General features: G+C 60.0%; 1 protein-coding gene across 7 annotated transcripts in view; it reads left to right on the top strand.

The window, feature by feature from the left end:
* The window catches only part of RAPGEF1 (Rap guanine nucleotide exchange factor 1), a 111,884-nt gene extending 91,348 nt beyond the window's left edge, over positions 1-20,536 (top strand). For 4 of the 7 annotated variants that reach the window (XM_040225442.1, XM_040225439.1, XM_040225444.1 and 1 more), the window contains 13 exons: positions 2,273-2,361; positions 5,924-6,032; positions 7,564-7,639; positions 10,518-10,602; positions 12,500-12,592; positions 13,433-13,618; positions 14,163-14,247; positions 14,389-14,483; positions 15,752-15,830; positions 15,910-16,011; positions 16,854-16,951; positions 17,965-18,093; positions 18,222-20,536. In XM_040225442.1, coding sequence (XP_040081376.1) covers positions 2,273-2,361; positions 5,924-6,032; positions 7,564-7,639; positions 10,518-10,602; positions 12,500-12,592; positions 13,433-13,618; positions 14,163-14,247; positions 14,389-14,483; positions 15,752-15,830; positions 15,910-16,011; positions 16,854-16,951; positions 17,965-18,093; positions 18,222-18,372 — 1,377 coding nt within the window. In that variant the 3' untranslated portion in view covers positions 18,373-20,536. Of the gene's footprint in view, positions 1-601; positions 683-2,272; positions 2,362-5,923; positions 6,033-7,563; positions 7,640-10,517; positions 10,603-12,499; positions 12,593-13,432; positions 13,619-14,162; positions 14,248-14,388; positions 14,484-15,751; positions 15,831-15,909; positions 16,012-16,853; positions 16,952-17,964; positions 18,094-18,221 lie in introns of all 7 variants that reach the window. The other 3 variants (XM_040225440.1, XM_040225438.1, XM_040225441.1) reach the window with 1 other exon arrangement.
* The last annotated feature ends 1,144 nt before the right edge of the window (positions 20,537-21,680 follow it).

Genomic DNA, 21,680 nt, shown 5'->3' with positions numbered 1-21,680 from the left:
TGCCCCCCGTCCTCCGTGACTGCCCCCCATGCCCCACCCTCCATGACTGCCCCTCGCCCCCGTCCCCCGTGCCCCGCCCTCCATGATTGCCCCCCCCACCCTCCATGACTGCCCCCCATGCCCCGCCCTCTGTGATTGCCCCCGCTCTCCATGATTGCCCCCCCATCCCCTGTGATTGACCCTCATCCCCTATACCCCACCCTCCGTGATTGCCCGCTGTCCCCCATGACTGCCCCTGTCCCCCGTGCCCCGCCTTCCATGACTGCCCCCCGTCCCACATCCTCCTGCCCTCTGTGACTGCCGCCTGTGCCGTGCTGTGGCCCCTGCTGTCCCTGCTATAGCAGAGCACGGAGGAGTATGCCTCCTCCAGGGCACTTTGAGGGCCAAAGTGCCCGTGACATCTTTGGAGAAGCTCCAGCGGGAAACCTGGGTCCCCTCTGACAGAGGCAGGCAATGGCAAAAACAGCTTTGTCCCCTGACCCTGGGAAGGTCCCCAGGGAATGGAGGGCACTGTCTTCCCCTCCTTGAGAAAGAGCATCCTAGTCAGGGCCAGCCTGGCGGGGCCATCACAGGTGGGTATCTCTCATCCTGTCTCCCCCAGAGCGAGCACGCCTGTGAGGGGGACTACGTCAGTCTGTATTGCTCTGGCCAGAGCAGCGAGGAGCTGGCCCGCCCTCGAGGAGTAAGTAACCTCGGGCTGCCTCGTGCATGCGGCCAGGCCTGCGGCTCGGCCCTGCTCCCATCGGCCTGAGCCTCCTGCTCAAGAGCTGCCTGGCCCAGGGCCAACCTGGCTCTGCAAGGAGAGGACGGTGCTTCCAGCGGAGCCTTCTTTGCTTTCGCTTCCGCGTGTGGGTCCCCTGCAGCCTGGCCAGCGGGTCTGCTGGGAATCACAGAGCAGCCGGCTCGGCCCTGGCTGGCTACTCTCAGGGATTTCTTCCCGCCCCATCTTCTGGTGTTGAGGCCTGTCTCCTGTCCGTCCTCTGAGGCGGGGAATTCTCTCTCCCACACCCAGCTCTCCAAACCAACACCCCTCCCCCAGCATGCTCCATGTCCACGCCCCTGCTCCCAGGGCAGCTGGTGAGACCCCCAGGCCTCACACCGTCGTGGTCGCCCTGGCCTTCTGCTGTCCCAGCGCCGGGCAGTCGAGGGGCCGCGATTCTGCTGAGCAGTCAGCTGTCCAGGTTTTGCTGCAGCAAAACATGAGCAAGTGCAGAACCTTCCAGAGTAACTCTCCCCACTCTGAGCCAGGCCCAGTCCCTAAAGGGGGTACCCTGAGGGTACTCCATCCTCCTCTGGGGTCAGCTCAAAGGGCCCAGCCGTTGAAAGCATGGTCACTCTCATTATGATGACCCCGAAGCACCTCAGATATCCACACAAGCAGGCCCCACTTCAGGCGTTAGCAAGCTGTAGAATGAGGTGGAGTTCCCACTCTGGTGGAATCCAGCCTGGTCCTCGGGAGCTGTTTCTCCCCGGGTGTCCCTTGCATCTTCCAGGTCAGCCTTTGTACATGGAGCCCATCCCAGGCTGACCTTCCAGGGCTCTCCTCCCCCTGTGACCCTCCATGAGGACGTTTCTGCATCTTTGTGTCCCCCCCCAGGTCCCCCCTTCTCTTTTGCGACCTGGGCGGCAGACCAGGGGTGCCAGGGCCATGTGGTCACTGAGAGGGGTGGGCCAGGTTCCCAGGAAGAAGCCAGGGCGCTGGAGGAGGGAAGGGGCTGCCTTGTGCGCCTGAGCGCGTGACAGGGTCAGGCGAGCACTGTGGTGCTGAGGGCGTCCGTGGCTAGGAGGTTAGCAGAGATGTGCTGCACACCCTGGGGCACAGCAGGCAGCGCTGCAGCTTTCAGCACTGGGGTCGGGGGCAGGCCCCGTCCCTCCCCACAGCCTCTGTTTCTCCGTGTGCCCGGGCACAGAGATGCCCGCCAGCAGGTAGGGTGTTGGTCAGGGCCACAGGGGAAAGGGCATGCACTGGCTGAGCTTGGCTGCGTGGCAGGGAGCCCCCGGGGCAGCCCTTTCTGCCGGGAGGTGATGGGATGGCTCTGTCTAGGCCGGCAGCTGATGGAGGCTGTGAGTAGCGGAGCCTTCATTCTCCCTGAAGGCAGGGTACTAGTCGGAAGAGGCCGTGCTTCCTGTGTGCCGGTCACGGTGGACACGTTTATATCTCAGGCTGCTCCCTGGGAACTCGCGCCCCGAAGCTGCATGCAGGCAGGTGCTCTGCGGAGAGCGGCCCAGCAGGGGCAGCTGTCACACACCCAGCTCTCCCTTCTCTTTCCAGGAGTCACCTGCGGCAAAGGACGGACACTCCAGAGACGCCACGTCGGCTGGCTGTGTGCCTGGGAAGGAGGGCAGGGACGGTGGAGACAGGTAGGAAAAGCCCCTCGTGGGGCAGGCACCCTGAGAATAGCGTGTCAGCCGTTCGGTGACCACTGCCCCCACCCGCAAGGCCTGCAGGGCTTTGGGTTCACACCTGGGCTGTGCAAATGCTGTGCTTTTTACAAATAGAAAGTTTGTAAGCAGCCCTGCGTCAAGCCAGTCTGTGGGCACCGTCTTTCCAACAGCATCTGCTCGCTTAGTGTTTCTGCATCAGTTTACTAATTCTCCCAGGATTTCAAACTTTTTCACTATTACTGTATTCATTATAACAATCTGTGATCTTTGAGGTTACTATGGTAATTGCTTTGGGGCATCACAGACTGTGCCCGTGTAAGATGGCAGACTGAATCAATAAACTTTCGGACTGCTCCACACTCTCCAGATAGCTGTCCCCCGCACCCACGCCCCGCCCCGGTCTCCCTCCCTCTCAGGCCTCCCTGTTCCCAGATACACAGTAGCAAAGTGAGGCTAGTTAATAACCCCACATTGGCCCCTAAGTGTTCAAGTGAAAGGAAGAATCGCTCCTGTGTCACTTTAAATCAAAAGCTAGAAATGATGGGGTTCAACGAGGAAGGCATTTTGAAAGCCAGGACAGGCCTAGAGCTAGGCCTCTTGCACCAACCAAACAGTTAGGCATGTTGTGAAGGCAAAGTCCTTGAAAGAAATTAAAAGTGCTGCTCCAGAGATCACACGAATGGTAAGACAGAGAAACAGCCTTCCTGCTGGTATGGAGAATGCTTGGGTGGTCTGGATAGAAGATCAAACAAACCAGCCCAACACTCCCTTAAGCCTCATCCAGAGCAAGACTCTAATCTCTTCAATTCTGTGAAGGCTGAGTGAGGTGAGGAGGCTGCAGAAGAAACTTCTGAACCTGGCAGGAGGGGCTCGTGAGGGGTCAGGAGAGGAGCCGTCTCCTAACATGCTAGTGCAGGTGAAGCCGGAGATGCTGACGTAGGAGCTGCAGCAAGCCGTCGAGAAGACCCAGCTCAGATCATTTGCGGAGGGGGCTACATTAGACAGCAGATGTTCAGTGTGGAGGAAACAGCCTCCACTGGAAGAAGATGCCATCCAGGCCTTTCATAGCCAGAGAGGAGAAGTCAGTGCCTGGCTTCAAAACTTCAAAGGACAGACTGACTCTCTTGTTGGGGGCTAACATAGCTGGTGGCTTGAAGCTGAAGCCAGTGCTCATTCACCATCTGAAAATCCTAATGCCCTTAAAAGTGATGCTCACTCTATTCTGCCTGCGCTCTGTACATGGAACAGCAAAGGCCTGGGTGACAGAACATCTGTCCACAGCATGGTTTGCTGAATATTTTAAGCCCACTGTTGAGATCTGCTGCTCTGAAGAAAAGATGCCTTTCAAAGTAGTGCTGCCCATGGAAAATGTACCCGGTCCCCCGCAAGCTCTGATAGTGATGTTGATGTGCAATGAAATCAGCGTTGTTTCCGTGCTTACTGACGTAACAGAATCCCACCCCTCAAAGGCCTTCATGCCAGCCCACAGACGGCCACTGCTTCTTGAGTATCTGCACATGTACTGTTCACCTTAAAACTACCCATAACAGTGTTTTCTTCTTCAAATCCTAAGCCAACCTCTCCTCCGCCTCTTACGAATTCAAGTGTAATGAAGGAGTATAAAAGATTCCTACCCACAGACTTTTTATTGTGAGTTTCTAGAGGTAGTGTGTATGTTGTATGTCATGTGTATTCGAAACTGTTATGAACATGACCCTCAGTCCCTAAATATTTCAGCATGCCTCAAAAGTGCCAACCTGATTACGGTACGATTATCACACCCAAGAAGAGTAATAATGAATTCCTTCTGATATACAAATGATAGAAAGTGAAGAGGAAGTAAAGATCCTCCTGATGAGGGTGAAAGAAGAGAGTGAAAAGGATGGCTTGACACTCAACATTAAAAAACTAAGATTGTGGCATCTGGTCCCATCACTTCATGGCAAATAGACGGGAGAAAAGCAGAAGCAGCGGCAGATTTTATCTTCCCAGCTCCAAAATCACTGCAGACAGTGACCGCAGCCATGAAATTAAAAATACACTTGCTCCTTGAAAGAAAGGCTGTGAGAAACCTAGACAGCATGTATCTCATAAGACCGATTTTTTGGAACCAGGTCAGTCAGGATTCATGTCTGCATTTGGCCATATGTCTCTGTATCTTTGATGACATTCTCAGTGTTGGCCTGAGTCAAGCCTGACCAGGTGTGGAGATGCGTAGCAACTCTCCAACCTGCATGTAGAAAGGGTAATTGCAGGACCCGCCAATCAGCTCTGCCCCCTGTGACTTCATGCTGACGTCCCCTTCTTTGTGAGATGTTCCGTACATTCAATTTTTCCTCCCTCTTTTGGCTAAGGTTTGGCTGGGGGTCCTTGGTGCAGAGCTAAGCAATATGCATTGTTTTTGTCAAGCCTAAACATAAATAGTTAAAGATATGGTGAAAACAGCAAGAGACAGGGGGAAAAGTGGAAAGCTTTCTCCAGGGCCCCGTTGACGAGGGCTGCCCACCCGGCCTGCTCTGGCCGCTCCTGAGTCATGCCCGTGGGGTCCGTCTGTGTGACACGGCGCTCAGTTCTTCCCGAGTGTTAAGAGGTGGTGAGTGGTCTACTCTAATACCCAGTGGCAGAGGTGTCTTGCCAAGCAACAGCAGCTTGGCAGCTCCACTGCCAAGTAGAGGGTGGGGTGGGATGCCATTTTTCAGCGTTCAGGCAGCCCTTGTACGAGAAGCAGAGGGATGAACATGTTGTCGGACTGGAAGCCGTTCCTGCGACGCTATCCTCTTTCCATGAAGGCCAGAGGACAGGCCTGAGCGTGGTTTTGCTTGGCCCCTCCAGGTGGTCAGATTTTATATCTTAGATACTGAGTATTACAAATGAGGCCTCTGACCACAAGGCCAGTCAGTGGCTCATGGGGTCCTTCATGAGAATGATGGGAATCCCGGAGAAAACGCTGAGGGAAAGCAAGGTGCCTACAGACCCCACGGCCGTCTGCCTGCTGCATCCCCGCCCACTCCCCATGTGCTTCCTCTGGGGGTTCTCTCCTCCCCAAACTCCTGCTCAGTGCTTCAGTCCCAGCTTGCCTGTCCTACCCTCAGGCCTTCCTGGCCCTTGTCCCCACCAGCACTCCGCTGGCCCTGTGCCGTCCTCTCCTGGAATACTGACTGTCCGTGCGGTGGGCCTTGATGCAGATGACTGAGACCGTTACTTCATCAAAGCTCTCAGTGGAACCTTCTTGATCTGTGTGCTTAATCCCTTCCACTTAACCGATGGAGCACCCAGAGAGCAGGGGCTGTCCTGAGGTCACACAGCTCATCAGGAGCAGAGTTAGAAACCCAGTCTGCATCCCAGCGTCCAGCCACCCCCGGCCTCCTGTGGAGGGGTGGAAGCGGGTCTGGTCTTCAAGTGGAGCTGCCGTCCGGGGAAGACTTGGTCGGGGAGCATCAGTACCACCCAGACCACACGCACGGTGTCACGCTGCCTTGGCCACAGGTACGTGGAGCCCCAGGCCTGTTGACACAACACAACCCCCATCTCTTTCCAGGGCCCGGAAGTCACCAGACACTCTAGAGGCTCAGTCAGAGGAGGAGGTGGACGAGCTGTCCCTCATCGACCACAGCGAGATCATGGCGAGGTTGACCCTCAAGCAAGAGGTGGGTTCCTCACAGGCTGTACGTGCAGCGTCTGGCCCAGAGAGAGGGTGAAGGGGCATTGAGAAGGGGACCTGGAAGTGACCCACACAGAAAGGCCACAGCCAAGTGCTGACCCCCGGTGGCCCTGGGCTGTGGGCTCTGCACCCTCTTGTCCGGGCCCCACACCCAGGCCACTGCGGGTGCTCCAGGACTCGGCACACGGGCGACTGCCTGGAGGAAGTGTGCTATCCCCTTCTCCAACACTTGGAAAGTGAGCTTGGGCAAGTGGCCTGTCCTCCATAAGCCCCAGATGATAAGACTCTGGAGGCTGTGCTGAGAACAAAGCCCACGTGGGTGCTTGGCACGGAGCCCTGTGCGCTGGGCCTTCCTTAGTGCAGGGTGTTTTCATGTTGTTAGTGACAGAACCGTCCACATGTCTCTCTCTGTGGGGGAGGTGCACACCAATGAAGGGATTTCAGGCCTGGCCACACGGCTGCCTTCAGCCCGTGTCTTATCAGAAGAGCCTTACTGGTGAACATGGCGCCCAAACCCGTCACCGCCCAAGGAGCTGAGCTGAGAGGGCCTTCCGCTCCCTGCTGCCCAGCAACCCTGGGGACTCGGGGGAGCGGCGCCCAGTGACGGCCTTGACCCCTCCCCGAGGAGGTAGCCGTGTTCTACACACGTGTTCTACACACGTGTTCTACATGACAGACATGGCCCAGTCATGGCCCGGAGGGGACCAAAAGGTGGGGGCTGGCTCCTCTGCAGAGGATGCTGTGACTCTTGCCGGAAGTTTCTTCAGAAAAGGCAGGTCCTGGGTGTCGCTGCCCTGCCTTGGCTAGAAATCCAGGACGCTCCCGGGGCCCTGGGCTCCAGGGTTGAAGCCTGCCCTAGAGAGGAAGCCGCGTCTCTGAGAGCGAGCCCTGGAGACATGCGGAGGCGCGCACTGGGCAGTCTCCTTCAGGATTACAGGGCGCAGCCTGGGCCTCCTGGGCCTGTGACAGCTCTTTCTTGGGTCCAGACCAGGTTTATGGGTGAACGCCTCCATTTGCTCTTAGGAAAACAAGACTTTTCCCTTAACAGACAGGCTGCGGTCAGTATAAGCCACACTGGTGGCTATAACTCAGCATCTTTGTGACACATCTCACCCCTCTAAGGGCTCCCGGGAAGAATGTGTATCCCTCCCCGAGAGCAGGTGTGGGTTCAGCAGCTTGCTGCAGCTCTCCCGGAAGCAGCCTGCCGTCTGGACCCTCATCCCGCACCCTCCGGTCCTACCTGCCTCCCGGTGGGCTCCTCTGCCTCCTCCTCCCCTCTCTGACCCGTGGGCTGGAGACCCATTGGGAGCCAGGTCCCCGACCCAGCAGTGTCCTCGGTGCCCGGTGCCATCTGTGGAGCGTGCGGGTCGGATGAGCACCCCGGCCTCTGCAGCTGGGCCGGGCCGCTCCCAGAGCGTGGGGGTGCCGCGAGGACCTGGGGGGTCTGTCAGCTCGTCCCTAAACCGACTCTCACGGCTGTACTCTGCCCCACACCCTCCTCTGCTGTGCTCCTGCAGGGCGACGATGGGCCAGACGTCCGTGGAGGGTCAGGCGACATCCTCCTCGTCCACGCCACGGAAACGGACAGGAAAGGTACGGCTGCCCCGTGCAGAGCTCGCCGATGGTGGGGGCGGGGGTTCCCACTAAGCCACGGCTCTGCCCCCTCCCCTCCCTGCCCCTCCAGCACTGAGCGGGTCGGAGGTGCGGTCCTGCAGTGAGCGCCACTGGGGGACAGATGACCCACATGCAAAGCCAGCGCCTGTATGCCCCAACTCTTTCTCTGAGTGGGTGCTTTGTGTGCAGGTAGTGGGCCCCCAGCCTTGTCCAGGGGCGAGTTTCCAGGGCAGAGCTCAGCACCTACGGGCACTGCACAGACAGGGCCTGAGCAACAACACGCCTGCCACGCAGTGAAGTCATGCTGACGGACGGGGAGCGTGTTCTACTTTTCCTGATGTTTGGCCCTGACGGCCGCACTGGGCTGCATCTCTTTTCCTCTGGGAGCTTTGTGGGCAGACACTCTGTCCAGTCCCACCGCAGTGGTACTGGCACCGAGTGGGGCTCCCCGCCCTCAGCACAGAGACACTCCATTCCTGCCCCGGTCCTTTGGGAGGGCTAGAGAAGCAGGGCCTGTCTGTCTGCTGGCGAAGGCGCAGTCTTTCCAGGTTGTGTTCTGGGAGGAGGGGGAGAGGAGCTGTGAGGCCAGCGCCCGTGACCTTGGTCGGGCAGGAGGGGCCACGCACACAGGCCCACAGCTAGGCCCGCCTCCCCTCACATCCATTTCCTTTTTGTTTTTTAAATTGTCAGAAAGATGACGGAACAGCAGTGTTAAAGTAGGGAGTGGAGGAATTGAAAAACCTCGGTCTTGAAACCCTAACCCCCCAATTTCATGTCTGTACTCGACCTGGTCCTCGCGTCTTGACAGCAGGTTTTCCCAAGTATGTCACCCAGATGGAAAATTTTAAATTAGGAAATCAGTACCAGAGTAATCGTTTGCATTGCTGAAAATTTGAAAAATAGAGAAAAAGAGGAAATGGCTCCCACAGACTCTCTGCAGCCACGCTGTTGCCCTGCGGGTTTTTTCTGACCCGAGCACTGCACGGTCCTGGAGACCCTGGGTTTGAACCCTGGCAGGTGGCCGCTAGCCCCTGCCTGACCTCAGCTGACTCGGCTTTGTGAAGCAGTTAGGCGCCCTGTGGGTGTGAAGGTTGCATGAGCTGAGATGAAACACGCCTGGCACATAGGAAGTGCTCGGGGCGGGGGGTGTCTCTGCATCCCCGGGACAGCCCCTGCAGTGCCCCCTCCCCCACGCCTGCTGCACCGCCCAGAGCTCCACCCCAGCCTGCAGAGAGAGGCTGCACAGGGGCCAGCTTCAGACCTCGGCTTTTAGCAGGAAGCTGCTGACCTGCCAGGTGCCGCAGGCGGCAGCCCAGGCCAGAGGGAGCCTGGCAGGCGGGGCAGCGCGAGACCTTCCAGCTGGTGCTGACTCTGCCTGGGGAGGCGGCCCTGCTGCCCGCCGGGAGCTTCGTGTGCTCTTCTCCGTGGAGGGGTTTTGAGGCTCCAAGCATTTGTCCCTGATGTGGACGCTGAGTTAACGGCCCTGGGCCGTGGCAAACTCCTCAGGCAGGGGCCGGTTGGAGGCCCCAGGCTCAGCGCAGCCGCAGATCCCTGCTTTCAGAAGGAATCCTTGGCTGGTGCTCGGCCCACCTCTGCTTCCTCATCCCTCTCTGAACAGAAGCCCAGTCTTAACAGGAGTCGGGTAGTGTTGGCGGCTGGGGGTGGTGCTTGGAGTCCAGGAGGGAGCCCAAGCCCAGTGTCGCTGACCCCACTGTGGTCCCCACCCTGAGCCCCCCTCAGGTCACCACTCCACCAGCCGGGCCTCCCTACCATGCCCCAGACATGGGTGCAGGGGGTGCTTCTCCCTTCGTCCTGGGGGTGATCAGGGAGGGCAGGGGACAGGAGCCAAGGCTTGACCAGGTGGGGCTGCTCAGCTGGAGAAGGGGTCCTCAGGGCCTCCCCACTGCGAGTTGGGGGAGGGATGAGAGAAGACAGCAGACAATGGTCTGTGTCCAGCAAGTGCACGCTCAGCCTCACAGGGAGGACCGCCGATCAGCCTCACAGGGAAGGCCATAGCCTCCTGGGGAGGACCACAGGTCAGCCTCACAGGGAGGACTACAGGTCAGCCTCATGGGGAGAACTGCAGGTCAGCCTCATGGGGAGAACTGCAGGTCAGCCTCATGGGGAGGGCCATAGCCTCATGGGGAGGACCACAGGTCAGCCTCACGGGGAAAGCCATAGCCTCATGGGGAGGATTACAGGTCAGCCTCACGGGGAGGGCCATAGCCTCACAGGGAGGACCACAGACTTGGGAGCCAAATCCGGACTCAAACCTTAGCTCCAGCACAGGATAACCTGAAGTTCACCAGCTTGACCAGGTCCTTTGTCTCCAGGAGGGACCTTCATTTAAAACTCCCCGATTTTTTCCTCAGTGTCAGAGACTGCCTGGTTAGGGGGTGTCACAGCTGTGAATAAAGGGGCTGTTGTGAATCGGGAAAGTTTGGGAATCCCCAAAGAGAACCAGCCCCTCTAAACTTTAGGGAAGGAGAGCTGTTGGGTAGGAGCAGCCAGCCCGAGTCCCACCCGGCTGCCCGGCCAAGCTCCTCCTAGTGGGCCCCTCCCTCCCCTGGCACCAGAGCCTGCACCCGGGAGTGTCCAGCGGGGTGCCAGGCAGAGCCCCAGCCCTTTGCCTCAGCCTCTCACTGTGTGGAGACTCCTGGGCCCTGCCACCCCTCAGCGTTACCTGTCACTGAGCTCCAGAACCCTGCTGACGGGTCTGAATTGTGTTCTCTCTGCCCGTGATGGTTAAGACTCGAATCATCAAGTCTTCGGGCAAACGAGAGGCCCTCAGCGTCCGGTCAGAGGGGAGCACGTCCAGCAGCAGGCCGGCTGATCCGCTCCTTGTTCCTCCCTCCAGATCTGGTGTTGTACTGCGAGGCCTTCCTGACCACCTACAGGACCTTCATCACGCCCGAGGAGCTCATCAAGAAGCTGCAGTACAGATATCCTTGTGCGCCCACCTCCTTCACAGAGCTCTCCACAGTGGGGGCCAGTGCCCAGCCCAGCTCTGCATGTCCCGGCTTGGGGCCTCAGGCCAGGCTCCTTTGAGCCTCATTCTGTCTTGAGAGGGCCAAGTGACATTACGTGATGTGCTTGGGACAGAGGGTGCTGCCTGGTGGCCATTGTGATCACTGGGTGATTCTGAGACAAAAGGACCTGATAGACCCCAAGGGGTTTCCCAGGTGGTGCTAGCGGTAAAGAACCCACCTGCCAATGCAGGAGACACGGGTTCTATTCCTGGGTCCGGAAGATCCCCTGGAGAAGGGAATGGCAACCCACTCCAGTGTTCTGGCCTGGAGAATCCCATGGACAGAGGAGCCTGCTGCAGTCCGTGGGGTCACACAGTCGGACCTGAGTATGATGCACCCTGAGGGAGGGAGTGCGTGGGCCCTGGGGGATCCAGGTCACTGAGCCCCGGGCATGACAGGTACAACGTGCACGGGACGCAAGGGCATTAGGACTCCAGGGGACAACCCCGGGGCAGGTCCAGTCTCTCCGCGAGGGCATTAGGACTCCAGGGAACAACCGGCAGGCCCAGCAGTGGACAGAAGCTTGGTGTCCATGCCGCAGCCAGTGCCCACCCCGTGGGCTCGCCCTTTCAGAGGCGACACCCCCAGCTGTGGCCAAGGAAGACCCGAGGCCACCAGGGTCCTGCTCGGTTATCTCTTTCTCGGATGCAGTCTTGCCCCTCCTGCTGAGGCTGACCTGCTGCTCCTGTCCCAGGAGTTGGGTCCCCTCCCAGCCTCATCCTGCATCGCAGCCTGTGGCTGCCACCTGCTGGACAGCCCAGCCCTGGGCGGGCAGGCCTGAGTCCTTCAGCTCTCCCTGCCCTCCCGTGCCCAGGTGTCCCCCACCTGGCCTCCGTCTCCTCTGTGACCTACCTCGGGGCCCCGGGCCCTCAGAACTGGATGGCCCATGCACAGACTTCCTGTCCTCCAGCCTCACACCTGCAGTGGCCGCGGTCCTGGCTCAGTGATGAGAGTGACTCACACCTGCTGAGACCCCTCTGGTGTCGGCGGTGGTGCAGAGTGCTGCACGGGTGACCTTACTCGGCTCTGATAGTGTTTTATGTACTTACTGTCACTGTAAGGCAGTGCCCTGATACTATTTCACACTGTGTCTAATTAGGGAAAGAGGTTCAGAGAAGGTCATGGGACCCGTATGGCAGTGTGGAGGGAATGCACCCATGCCCAGGCCTCCCAGACCCGGCTTCTCAGCATATACCCTGCATGGCCGCTTCAGGCGTCTCAGTGGACAAGTCACAGCACCAAGACCCTGGGTGCAGCTGGCTGGTGAGCCCTGGCATGGCAGCACTGGCACGTCCCCTGGTCTGTGACTCCCTCCCGAGTGCACTTCCAGAGAGCGGGTGGGAGGGAGCCGAGAAGGGCCCGGAGACAGTGAACCCAGGAAGGCAGTGAGAAGCCGTGACACCCCAGGGCAGTGGGTCTCCGGAGCTGGGGAAAGGCCTGGGGTTGGATGACGCCTGGGGATGGATGACGAGAGTGACCTGCCCTGCTGGGTTGTGCACCTCCCCCAGGGAACCGCTTTCCTCTGCCTGAGCCCAGGAGGCGCCATGTGTCAGTGCGTCACAGGGACCTTGGGTCCACCCCGGCAGAGAGGCAGGCCTGGGCATGCAGGGGACGGCTCTGCAGGCAGGAGAGGCTGGTGGTCAAGACCAGCCCACAGGGTCAGATAGGTGTGGGCTGACCCCCCTCGCAGGCCTCCGCCCTCCCCATGTTCCCAGGGTTCCCTCAGGAAGGGGTCTGGAGTAGGGCGGCCCTCCCCTCATGTCCCCACCCCTGCCCGCGAGGACGGCTATTTCTTTAACTCAGGGTCCACGTACGAGAAGTTCTCTCCTTTTGCCGACACATTCAAGAAGCGTGTGAGCAAGAACACGTTCTTCGTGCTGGTGCGGGTGGTGGATGAGCTCTGGTGAGTCCTTCTGTCTGCGGGAGGGCAGGTCGCGGGTGTCGGGGTATAGGCTTCCCCAGAGACCTTAGCCTCCCGTCATATTTCAGCCTGCGTCTCCTGGGTCACCTGCCCACCGCCCCGCCTGGGGTCCCGGTTGGCTCGTTCCTGCCAGCTTCAGCACAAGCCCCAGGAGGATGACCTGGCCCCTCAGACCTAGTCGGCCCTGACTTCCTCGTGGGGGCAGTGCCCTCGGCCACCAGCGTTGGGGGGGGTGGGGACCTTCTCCCGCCCTCTGCAGCTGTCCCTGCTCTGCTGAGTGGCGCTTGGCCATTTCCCTTCATTTAACAATCACAGAGCACGAGGTTCCTTTCCTGGGTCCAGAGAGCACCCCCAGCCCTGCCCTCAGGAAGGTGACCTTCTGCTGGGGAGTCACCTCAGTGACCGCGGGGTGGGACTGGGACACACTGTGTGAGGAGGAAGCACAGGGGGGTTCGGGGGGGTCCGGTCTGCAGAGCCCAGATGGCTTCCTGACCTGTCACCCCCACAGGGCCCGGAGCTCCTCTGGGGCAGCATTTGTCTCCAAGCCCAGGCCCAGCATGGCCCCTCATGCTTGTCCAGTGCCTCTGAGCATCCCCTGAGAGGACGGCAGTTACCTGCCACCACGGGGGCTCTGCCGGCAGGGTGCAGGGTACAGGCAGCCACCCCGAGACCCCCTGCTGCTCCCTTCCCACCAGCAGTTTCCCAGCTCTGCTGCGGGGTGTCCCGTGGCCCTCAGAGTCTTGGGGGCTTCAGGACTGGTGCCAGCAGCCCTCTTCTTGTGTTTGCCTCCTGCGCCGCCCCGCATGGCCCTTGGGGCTCTAGCCTGGTGGAGCTGACAGAAGAGATCCTGAAGCTGCTGATGGAGCTGGTCTTCCGCCTGGTGCGCAGCGGGGAGCTCAGCCTGGCACGCGTGCTCCGCAAGAACATTCTGGACAAGGTCGACCAGAAGAAGCTGCTCCGGTGCACCAACTCTGACCAGCCCCTGGCGGCCCGGGGCGTGGCAGCCAGGTGAGCCCCCACCGCGTGCCTGGCTGCTCTGGGCCCCCCCCAGCAGAGAGGTGCTAGTATCCGCTGCTCCCGTTCCACTCAGTGCACCCCTTTCCCAGCCCCATGGCCCCATGTCCAGTTCTGACCGGGCCTGTGACGGGGTGCCTCAGGGCCAGCCATGGGGGTCCCCCTGGCTGGGCATGTGTGAGCCATCCCATTTTAACAGGAAGTGGGATGGCAGGGATGTGTGGGCATCCCAGGACAGGGGGCAGGAATGCCTTTCAGGCTGTGGGCAGCACCGAGTTCTTTCTGGTGCTTATACAGCAACTGTTATCAGTAATTCTCAAAAGCCCCCGTGCCACCCTGACCATTCTGAGAATCTGTACAGGTTCCAGCCTGCCACCCGCCCCTCCCCCACGGCCGTGGGGCTCTGCTGGTACGTCACCTCCTCGGCGGCATCTGTCTCGGTCTCTGTGTGGCTGTGGAACAGGTCGTGTTCCGGAGGCCTGCAGGGAGGCCCCCACCGTGCCGTCCAGACCGCTCATCTAGTGCCTCTGTCTTCCAGGCCCGGGACCTTGCACGACTTCCACAGCCATGAAATAGCCGAGCAGCTGACTCTGCTAGACGCCGAGCTCTTTTATAAAATAGAGGTACGGCCGTGCGTGGGGCTGGGGGAGTGGGAGGCGTCCCTGGCCCGGCTGGGCACCGCTGCTCGTCCCCGAGTGAGAGGAGCCGCCGCTCCCGGCAGAGCCGGAGGGCCCGGGTTCTAGCTGGTCCCTCTGCTTTTTCAGATTCCTGAGGTTTTGCTTTGGGCCAAAGAGCAGAATGAGGAGAAGAGCCCGAACCTGACCCAGTTCACGGAGCACTTCAACAACATGTCCTACTGGTGAGACGGGCCTCAGCGCGGACCCTCCTGCCGGGCCCGTGGTGCCTTTGCAGAGCACCCGTGGCTAGGGGGAAAGGGCTGCCCTTTCATCCCTCCCCGCTTCTTCTGGAGACCTGTGAGCATTCACTGTAACCCAGAGGCAGGGCATGACAGAGCGTGTCCTGCATGACAGAGCGTGTTCTGCACGTCGAGAAGGGCCCCCTGGGGACCAGTTGAGGAGGACTCGGCCAGGACTGATTAGTAATGTCTGCCATCCATGGCGGCAGGGAGGGTCTTAGCTTTGCCATCCTGCACTGCTCACGGCCCTGTGGCCCCAGGGCTGATCGGCACACTGCCTGCCTGAAGAACAGTGAAGGAGTGGCTGTGTTAATGCTTTATTCAGCCTTAACTTCTTAGAGCAAGGTGAAACCCCACAGAGCGTTTACGATGTAATGCGGCAGAGCCACTGGCTCCGCAGTGGGACTCGGGGTGCCCACAGCCTCTCGGCCCTGATAGAGGATGGTCAGGGCCTGGTGGCCCGGCAGGCTCGTCCGACCCACACACAGCCCATCGCCAGCACCAGGGAGCGTCTGGGACTTTTCAAGCGCTCTGAAGACAGCGTGCTGGGGAAAGCGGGGCCTCTCCCCCTCGGCTACTCCCCTCCGTTCCCCTAGAAGCCTCTCGCTCCTCAGCACGCACTTGGTATAGCTGCCCCGCAGAGACTCAGGCGGTTTCTGGTCCACACAGCCCTGAGTGCCGCCACCAGCTGCCCCTCGCTGGGCACTGGGGGCTCCAGACACACCCCAGGTCCTACCTAGGAGGGTGGGTGGGGCCCTTCAGGGCCACGCTCCTCAAGGCAGACTCAGTGCCGGTGCCCCGACAGGTCAGACGAGGGGGGCACATCCTCTGGTCGGCACGGGTCGAGGCCACCATGAGGTCCTTCTGCAAGCCTGGCCTTAGGCTGCAGCTGAGGTTCTGAGAGGTGGCCTCCCTCGTGGCCTGCACGGTGGCCTCTTAACCCACACACCCCCTCCTCTCCCAAGCTGATCCTGAGGCCGGTCACAGGGTGTTTCCAGCCGCCCTAGTGCTCGGGGTCAGGCTCACCAGGAACGCCCACATCCGTGGGGTCAGAGGTCCCCATCCTGGAGTTCAGCACTGGCCCCCTGGTTGGCAGGGGCTCGTGGCCAGTGGGCGCAGGCACCCACCTCCCATACCCAACTCTTAGGACCAGCCAGGGGCCCGGAGGGAGACCAGTCACTCAGCTGTCCTTCTCCCCTCGGTCTGCGCAGGGTCCGGTCGATAATCATGTTGCAGGAAAAGGCCCAAGACAGGGAACGGCTGCTCTTGAAGTTCATCAAGATCATGAAGGTAACTTGGGGCCCCCTCCAAAGAGGCGACCCCCCACCCATCCCCGCCCTCCCTCACAGCCGCCTCCCCCTCCCTACAGCACTTACGGAAGCTGAACAACTTCAACTCCTACCTGGCCATCCTCTCGGCGCTGGACTCGGCCCCCATCCGCAGGCTGGAGTGGCAGAAGCAGACCTCAGAGGTGGGTGGGTGCTGCCTAGTCTCCAGTCACTGGGCCCTGTGGGCGCAGGAGGCAGTGCCCGGGTCGCCCGCCCCACAGAGCCGTGCCCAGGCCCTGCTTCCCCAGGGGCTGCTGCGGGCGGGCGTGTGAGGTGCGGGGCCCCCGTGACCAAGCTAGACCTGCTGTCGGGTGGAGCGCTCCAGGGAGAAGGACAGGCTGCTGAGCAAACGTGACTGAGTGGCCCAGCCCACCCTGGGATCCAGGAGGCCCCGAGGAGGTGCTGGTCACCCTGAGACCTGAGTAGGTGCGTCCTGGGAAGGAAGGGGAATTCCCATCAGAGGGGACAGAGGCCAGTGTGGCCACATCACAGGAGTCCCGGGGCACCCTCATCCTGGCGTGAGAGTCCTGGGGAAGCGAGGCAAGGCCCACGGGGCTGGGTGTTGGCCGGGCTCCCTGGGAGTCATCTCCCCACAATATAAAGGGATAGTTATGAAACAGTGGTGTCTGGAGAAGTGGGACATTCCCGCCAGCTGCTCCAGAAACACATAAGAGGGCCTGAGAAGGCAGGGAAGGCTTCCTGGAGGAGGTGACACGTCAAGGTGAGAGGCACGTGACAGGTGAGGGGGCACAGCCCGCCCAGTGTGCAGAGCAGCGAGGTCACCGCCCTCCCTGGTGGGCTCTGCCTTGAGTGTAGAGAGGTGGGAAGGCAGGCTCGGGGGGCGTGGGGGAGCAGCACAGCCCGGCCTGCAGCGCTGAGCATAGCCAAGCAGCAGCCCTGTGTCCACAGCAGGCCTGGCCTGCCTGGCTCTGGGTCAGCACTCGGTGTTGTCGCCACGCTCACGGATGGCGCGTTCTCCCGCCAGGGCTTGGCTGAGTACTGCACGCTGATTGACAGCTCCTCGTCCTTCCGCGCCTACCGGGCTGCCCTCTCGGAGGTGGAGCCGCCTTGCATCCCATACCTGTGAGTACAGCCTCCCTCGGGGTCCCTTCACTCGCTGCCCCACGGACAAACCCGCAGGGAAAGGTTTCCAACCTGGGCACTGTGCTTGTACCTAACTTAAAACGTGCTCCTTGTTAGACGGTGGAGATGAGCGAGGGTCCAGTGGCAAGGGCTCACTGCCCACCCACCCCGTCCCACTGCTCCTCCACCCCATCCCTGAGCGTGCGCGGGCGCTTGTGTGGACAGGCCTGTGGCACTGTGCTCTGCCCAGCTGCTCCGGGCCTGGCTGCACCTCACAGCAGCCCGAGGTCCCTCCAGTCTCCCCAGGGACCCTGGGAGTACCTGGCTGAGGCAGCTCTGGACAGGTTCCCCTGTGGGCCGGGACGAGGGTAGGCGTTTTCACCAAAAAGAATCCATGGCACATGTGCTTGGGAAACAGCAGGAAAAATCAGAGCTAAGTGGGTTTCTTGTGCATGTCAGATCCCTTAGTGTGGTAGCGGACAGCGGGGACTTCCAGGAGAGGGACAGGAGACTCCACAGTGACCTGAGGCCGGGTATCCAGGGGCACGGCCCTCAGGCCTGCACCCCTCAGAAACGCGGCTCTTATAGCTCACAGCCCCCTCCTTGCCTCCGTCCCACCCCAGCTCTGTGGGCAGCTGCGGGCTGCGCCTTCCCTGCTGGGGGAACTGCCCCGCCCCTTGTCAGGTGGCTTCACGCCCTGTGTGAAAGCACGTGACCATGCCTGATAACCCAGGGAATTGATGCCCCCCACCACCGAGTTTGGGGTTCTGTTCTCCCATCCCTGTTACTTGTACGTGGTGGACTGTGGCTTTGCCGGGCCAGCACAGGGGTTGCGGGGCTCCCCACGTAGCAGGCAGGCCTGAGCCCACCTTTCCAGAGCCCCAGAGCCTGGGAGTCAGGAGTTCCCGCCAGAAGCAGCACAGGCACCCAGACACGCTTGTGGAGCACCAGCCGATAGACTCGCTGCCTTCTGAGCCGCCCCCAGGGTGCTCACCAGCTTGTCTGTCTCCCAGGGGGCTCATCCTGCAGGACCTCACCTTCGTCCACCTGGGGAACCCAGACTACATTGACGGGAAGGTGAACTTCTCCAAACGCTGGCAGCAGTTCAACATCCTGGACAGCATGCGGTGCTTCCAACAGGCGTGAGTGTGGCCGTCCCGGGGGGCTGGGGGGCCTCCCTGGGGCCTGAGCAGAGGGGAGCCCCGAGCTCTGAGGGCCGGTGGGGGTCCCAGGGCCATGTGGCCCTCATGGCCGCCCCCTCCTCCCCCAGGCACTATGACATCCGGAGAAACGACGACATCATCAACTTCTTCAACGACTTCAGTGACCACCTGGCCGAGGAGGCCCTGTGGGAGCTCTCTCTGAAAATCAAGCCCAGGAACATCGCGAGGAGGAAGACAGACAGGGAAGAGAAGACCTAGAGGCAGCTGCCGCGGGCGAGGAGCGCCCGGGAGGCGCAGGGCCGCTCAGAGGCTGGAGGGGCTCGGACCTGTGCGGCGGTGGCGGCCCGGGAGGCGCAGGGCCGCTCCGAGGCTGGAGGGGCTCGGACCTGTGCGGCGGTGGTGGCCCGGGCGGGCCCCTGCCGTGCCAGGCAGGCGTCCAGAGCCCGTGGCCGGCTCTGTCCTGCGCAGCAGCAGACCCCCCGCCACGGCGGAGCCGCAGGCAGCTCTCACGGCCGAGCTGTGACCCGGTGGTGTGGGTTTGGTTGGGGTTCTTCTTTCGCGCCGTCTTCCGCTCTGCCTCTGTCCTCTCCCCAAGCCCGGGAGCTGCAGAGCACGTGGTCAGCAGACTGAGGGACAGGGGTGCTGTCTGAGTCTGCTGTTGTGACACAGGGCAGGGGCCCGCGGGCTGGGGCTGCCCGCCCAGTGACTGGATGACGGGACCTGCAGGCAAGCGGGGAGACTGGGCAGACTCCTCTCACTTCCCACGCGCTACTTTTTCAGTGGAGGAGGGGGCGCTGCTCACCTGGCCTGGAAAGGTACGACAGGGGCCCCCTCAGCAGCTCGGAGCTGGGGCTCTGCTCACGGTACCAGCCCGCCCTCGCCGGGCCCGAGCAGCAGCCGTGTCAGTCCTGTTTCGCCCCTTCGTCTCCCCCTGCCCTCACCCCCCGACCCGGGCACTGCGGGAGCTGGGCAGGCAGGCCGTGACCCCACAAGGATCACTCCAGCTAAGCAGGGCCGGCGCTGTTGGTGAGTCCCTTCAGAGAGGGGAGGGTGGGCCAGCGGCCCCGCCTCTGTCGCTTGCCGTGTGCCTTAAACTCCAGCTCCTGCGGGCTCCCCTCCCGCCTTGTCCCCAGCCTGCTGGGGCCAGACGGGCTGCTCTTCAGCCCTTTCTGCCGCGTGGGAGGCTCTTTCTGCCGGCTCTCCCGTGGGAGGACAGGGTCCCGGCTGCAGAGACCCACCCGCCAGGCACAGCATCTTCAGGGGCAGGTGTTCTCTCACCCTGCACTTCCCCCTAAGCCACTCTCGCTGCTGAGGCTGACAATCCAAGGCAAGGTCAGTGGGGGCTCCGCACACAGAGGCGCCCACCAGACTCCGAGCCAGCCAGGCCTAGGCATGCGGGCAGGCCCTCCCCCTCCTGATTAGTTTCACATCACTGAGTGCCCACTGTTCCTGGGTTTGGGACTCGGGCAAACAGCAGGCTAGATCCAGGCTTAGCCCAGTTTCAACAGAACAAAAAGAGTGGAAGCAATCTCTGTTGACTATTTAAAGAAACAGCCCTGTCACTCTGAGTCCTTCGTGGGCTTCTGAACAGTTTTTACTGAGAAGCCATCTGTCCTGTACACAGAGGGGAGGAGTCTGAAATGTCTGCTACGACCCCTCAGCAGCGATCCTTGGGCGGAACGCGTCACTTTATTATTTAAGGAGTGTGTGTGTAGAGTCGCTGTTTATGAACAGTACTGTGTGTGGGGTGGGTTTTAGTTTGTTCTCGCTTTTTTGAGTCCTCTCATTTCAGCCTCCCTCCTGGCCTGGCCAGCTCAGCTGATGCTGCCGCGTATGCGGAGCCTGGCCTCTGTGGCTCAGGGCGAGGAACTGTGTGGACTGTGGTTCCCACAGCAATGAGCTGGGGCGGGGGGAGCTTTGCCACCCCTCACTTCAGAGCAGACTGGGCACGCCGTGCAGGTGGGCCAGGTGGCTCCCCTGCGTGAGGGCAGCAGGTGCAGTGTGCGTTTTAACTTATTGGGCTCAGGGTTCCCCACCTCCACCTCCTGGAGACCCTTCCCTGGCTCTGGGTGCTGCCAGCCTGGCTGTGTGGTTTGTCTGGCTTAGGGGCCAAGTCAGGTGTACGAGCCAGCCTGTGTGACAAAGACACCCTCGGGAGGATTCGGTTCCCTGCGGATGTAAGTGGGTCAGGGTGAAGGCAGGCATGCGCCAGGTCCGAATTAAACCCTGATTCTAAGCGCTTCCCCCCACCACCTCCCAGTGTTATTATGTTGTAATATATCCCCAGCTAGACTAACCGGCTGATCGTGGCATCTTCCTAAGGACATTTCAAACCTGTACCTTTTATATGAAAGGAAAATAAACACAGATGAAAGCTGCGGCCGCCTGTGTGTGCACCGCATGCCACGTGTCAAAGCAACCATCTGAGCTGTCTCCTTTCTTTGATCACCCGGAGGGGTGAGGGGCCTTCTGTCCCCGTCGCTGTGGTCTCTTCTCAGTGTTCAGTTTCTCCACCTGGAAGTGGCAGCAAGGACAGCCCTACCTTATAAGGTCTGCGAGTGTTCAGCAAGTTACACCTGGAATGGTCTCTGTTACTCCTTAGCCTGTATCACATACCAAGCACTCTGCAGTCAGCTCTACCTCGTAGAGCCTCTCAATGTGAAAATCGTACAAGCAAAATACTACAACCCAGAGAAGCGCTACAAAGGAGAGAGAGGTGCTTGACAGTAAAGAAACTGAGTTGAGTTGGAAATCCACTCACAAACATCAGGTCCAGACAGGCTTAACAGGTAATTTATACTGAACAGGTAGCTTCAATGTTAAGCAAATGCCCTTGAGAACAGAAGGGAAAACAACCTGGACACCAAATCCAGACGAGGGCTGGAAAGCTACAGGTGCAGTTACTGGTGCAGAAGCAACCCAAACCAGCAGTATGTTCGAATCAGTACTCCCCATCGGGCTCATCGCAAATGCAAGGAAGGAGAGGTCGGAAATTGGTTAATGTACTTGACCCCTTATCCGGGCAGTCCCACCTGGGACACCTTTCCTTCCAGGGAAGTAAGACCAGGTATGCCATCTCCACATGTACTTTCTCTACGATGGCATACCTAAAGATTCCCAGTGTGGAGATGGCAGGACCCTCATTGGAGGCAGCCCAGTCAGGAACCACTGCCACTGTTCCATACCGGGCTTTACATGAATCAAAAAATGAACTTGTGCTAATAATTAAGCTGCTGAGATTTAGGGTTTATAAATTTTCACAACATGGCCTAGCCTCTCCTGAATAAATACATTAACAGATTGAAAGAACATCACATAATCACTTCAGTATTCAGAAAGACCTGTTTAAAAAAAAAAAAAACCTGTTCATAATTTTTACTTAAGTAGAAATCAGAAACCTCCTTAGTCTGATAAAGATTACTTTCTAAAATCCTAAGCAAACATTATACTTAATGATGAATATTCCATCAAGTTCCTTTAAAATAGAAGAAGGTAAGGACCCCATCATCACCTTGTCTTTCATTGTTACACTGCAGATCCCAGCTAATTTAAGAGATTACTAAGAA

The sequence above is a fragment of the Oryx dammah genome, unplaced genomic scaffold (assembly GCF_014754425.2).
Source record: "Oryx dammah isolate SB20612 unplaced genomic scaffold, SCBI_Odam_1.1 HiC_scaffold_25, whole genome shotgun sequence".
Classification (NCBI taxonomy): Eukaryota; Metazoa; Chordata; class Mammalia; order Artiodactyla; family Bovidae; genus Oryx; species Oryx dammah.
This window is presented reverse-complemented; position numbering and strand designations above follow the sequence as displayed.